Source organism: Oncorhynchus tshawytscha, unplaced genomic scaffold (assembly GCF_018296145.1).
Source record: "Oncorhynchus tshawytscha isolate Ot180627B unplaced genomic scaffold, Otsh_v2.0 Un_contig_1722_pilon_pilon, whole genome shotgun sequence".
Taxonomy (NCBI): domain Eukaryota; kingdom Metazoa; phylum Chordata; class Actinopteri; order Salmoniformes; family Salmonidae; genus Oncorhynchus; species Oncorhynchus tshawytscha.
The window spans coordinates 6,374-10,000 of NW_024609278.1; the positions used below are offsets into that span (position 1 = coordinate 6,374).

Genomic DNA, 3,627 nt, shown 5'->3' on the forward strand with positions numbered 1-3,627 from the left:
TAGAGTTGTGTGTTTGGGGCTGGCTGTGTTAGAGCTGTGTGTCTCATCGTTGTGTTTGGGCCAGTGTTAGAGCTGTGTGTCTGTGTTAGTTTGGGGCTGGCTGTGTTAGAGCTGTGTGTCTCACCGTTGCCAGTGTGCTTGGGGCTGGCTGTGTTAGAGCTGTGTGTCTCACCGTTTTGCTGTGTTAGAGCGTTGTGTTTGGGGCTGGCTGTGTTAGAGCTGTGTGTCTCACCGTTGCCGTTGTGTTTGGGGCTGGCTGTGTTAGAGCTGTGTGTCTCACCGTTGCCGTGTGTTTGGGGCTGGCTGTGTTAGAGCTGTGTGTCTCACCGTTGCCAGTGTGTTTGGGGCTGGCTGTGTTAGAGCTGTGTGTCTCACCGTTGCCGTTGTGTTTGGGGCTGGCTGTGTTAGAGCTGTGTGTCTCTCACCGTTGCCGTTGTGTTTGGGGCTGGCTGTGTTAGACCGCTGTGTGTTTGGGGCTGGCTGTGTTAGAGCTGTGTGTCTCATCGTTCCCGTGTGTGTTTGGGGCTGGCTGTGTTAGAGCTGTGTGTCTCATCGTTCCCCGTTGTGTTTGGGGCTGGCTGTGTTAGAGCTGTGTGTCTCACCGTTGCCGTTGTGTTTGGGGGCTGGCTGTGTTAGAGCTGTGTGTCTCACCTCCGTTGTGTTTGGGGCTGGCTGTGTTAGAGCTGTTTGCTCCGCCCAGTTTGAGGAGTGAGCGGTCAAAGCCCTTAATGGAACAGTCCATCCCCGTCACGGCACACAGCTGTTCCTGGCACTCCACTGCAGCCTTCTCAAACCTAGAGAGGTATGGGTTACTATAGGGTCTTTACAGAGAAGAGGCAGTTACTATAGGTATTTACAGAGAAGAGGTTACTATAGGGTCTTGACAGAGAAAGAAACCTATTGACAGAGAGGTATGGGTTACTATAGGGTCTTGACAGAGAGAGAGGTATGGGTCACTATAGCGTATTTACAGAGAGGTATGGGTTACTATATGGTCTTGACAGAGAGGTATGGGTTACTATATGGTCTTGACAGAGAGAGAGAGTAGGTATGGGTTACTATATGGTCTGAACATACCATGTAACAGCATCTATGGACAACAGAGGAGTGTACTACCTGCTTCTTGACTACATTTAAAGTGGCATTCAGCAGTTGAAACAATAAAACGTACTCACTGCCCCGTTTGGGTAAAAAGCTGAGGGAGAAATGTAACCACTCAACTTCACAGACAGAGCTTTGGAGCTAAGGACCGACCATCAATGACATCATAGAACAACATTCCAGTTGTTACCAGCCATGACATCATAGAACAAACATTCCAGTTGTAACCAGCCATGACATCATAGAGCAAACATTCCAGTTGTAACCAGCCATGACATCATAGAACAAACATTCCAGTTGTAACCAGCCATGACATCATAGAGCAACATTCCAGTTGTAACCAGCCATGACATCATAGAACAAACATTCCAGTTGTAACCAGCCATGACATCATAGAGCAACATTCCAGTTGTAACCATCATGACATCATAGAGCAGCATTCTAGGTGTAACCAGCCATGACATCATAGAGCAACATTCCAGTTGTAACCATCCATGACATCATAGAGCAACATTCCAGTTGTAACCATCCATGACATCATAGAGCAACATTCCAGTTGTAACCATCCATGACATCATAGAGCAACATTCCAGTTGTAACCATCCATGACATCATAGAGCAACATTCCAGTTGTAACCATCCATGACATCATAGAGCAGCATTCCAGTTGTAACCATCCATGACATCATAGAGCAACATTCCAGTTGTAACCATCCATGACATCATAGAGCAACATTCCAGTTGTAACCATCCATGACATCATAGAGCAACATTCCAGTTGTAACCATCAATGACATCATAGAGCAACATTCCAGTTGTAACCATCCATGACATCATAGAGCAACATTCTAGGTGTAACCAGCCATGACATCATAGAGCAACATTCCAGTTGTAACCAGCCATGACATCATAGAGCAACAGCATTCTAGGTGTAACCAGCCATCCAGTTGTAACCATCCCATGACATCATAACCAGAGCAGCAGCATTCCAGTTGTAACCATCCATGACATCATAGAGCAACATTCCAGTTGTAACCATCAATGACATCATAGAGCAACATTCCAGGTGTAACCATCAATGACATCATAGAGCAACATTCCAGGTGTAACCATCCTTGACATCAGAGCAACATTCCAGTTGTAACCATCAATGACATCATAGAGCAACATTCCAGTTGTAACCATCAATGACATCAGAGCAACATTCTAGTTGTCACCATCCATGACATCATAGAGCAGCATTCCAGTTGTAACCATCCATGACATCATAGAGCAACATTCCAGTTGTAACCATCCATGACATCATAGAGCAGCATTCTAGGTGTAACCAGCCATGACATCATAGAGCAACATTCCAGTTGTAACCATCAATGACATCATAGAGCAACATTCCAGTTGTAACCATGGTGAGGCTGTATAGTGTTTGTTTATATTTTTTTTTATTTCAAAACATTTGTATAAAACAAGCTTATATTTTAGGTTCTGATGGGAAATAAGATCATGACGCATTTAGAAAGTTAAATTTGTCAAGAATTGCCCCTTAAATACACTAGGCTTGGCCTCCACTTGAGACACACACACACACACACACAGGGGTGTTTTTCCTTACCGCCCCTCAGCCTGTAGTGCCACAGAGCTGACCCAAGCCAGACTCTTGCCAGTGTTGGTGAGACTCCAGGCAGCTAAACCCTGGATAGCCTCAGGACAGTGAAGTTCACACAGAGCCTCTACCAGCATCACCAGAGGAGCCTCCAACTCTGGACCCTACAGAGAGGAGACATGGGGTTCAGTTACAGATGACCAGTAGAGACATGGACCCTACAGTTGGAGACCTGGGGAGGTTACAGATGACCAGTTTACATGGGGTTCATTACAGAAACAGTAGAGACCTGGACCCTACAGAGGTTCTGACCTGGAAATACAGATCAGGAGACATGGGGTTCAGTTACAGATGACCAGTAGAGACCTGGACCCTACAGAGAGGAGACCTGGACCCTACAGAGAGGAGACAGGGGGTTCAGTTACAGATGACCAGTAGAGACCTGGACCCTACAGCCAGAGGAGACCTGGACCCTACAGAGAGCTAAACATGGGGTTCAGTTACAGATGAGTTCCACAGAGCCTGGACCCATCACAGAGAGAGACTCTGGACCCTACAGAGAGGAGACATGGGGTTCAGTTACAGATGACCAGTAGAGACATGGACCCTACAGAGAGGAGACCTGGACCCTACAGAGAGGAGACATGGGGTTCAGTTACAGATGACCAGTAGAGACCTGGACCCTACAGAGAGGAGACCTGGACCCTACAGAGAGGAGACATGGGGTTCAGTTACAGATGACCAGTAGAGACCTGGACCCTACAGAGAGAGACCTGGACCCTACAGAGAGGAGACATGGGGTTCAGTTACAGATGACCAGTAGAGACCTGGACCCTACAGAGAGGAGACCTGGACCCTACAGAGAGGAGACATGGGGTTCAGTTACAGATGACCAGTAGAGACCTGGACCCTACAGAGAGGAGACC

At 47.2% G+C, this 3,627-nt stretch overlaps 1 protein-coding gene across 1 annotated transcript in view; it reads right to left on the bottom strand.

Moving 5' to 3' along the window:
* Positions 1-653: 653 nt before the first annotated feature.
* The window catches only part of LOC121844532 (serine/threonine-protein kinase SMG1-like), a gene marked incomplete at its 3' end in the record, with an annotated part of 3,952 nt that continues 978 nt past the window's right edge, over positions 654-3,627 (bottom strand). Inside the window, 2 exon segments of the mRNA XM_042314752.1 lie at positions 654-794; positions 2,711-2,865. Coding sequence (XP_042170686.1) covers positions 654-794; positions 2,711-2,865 — 296 coding nt within the window.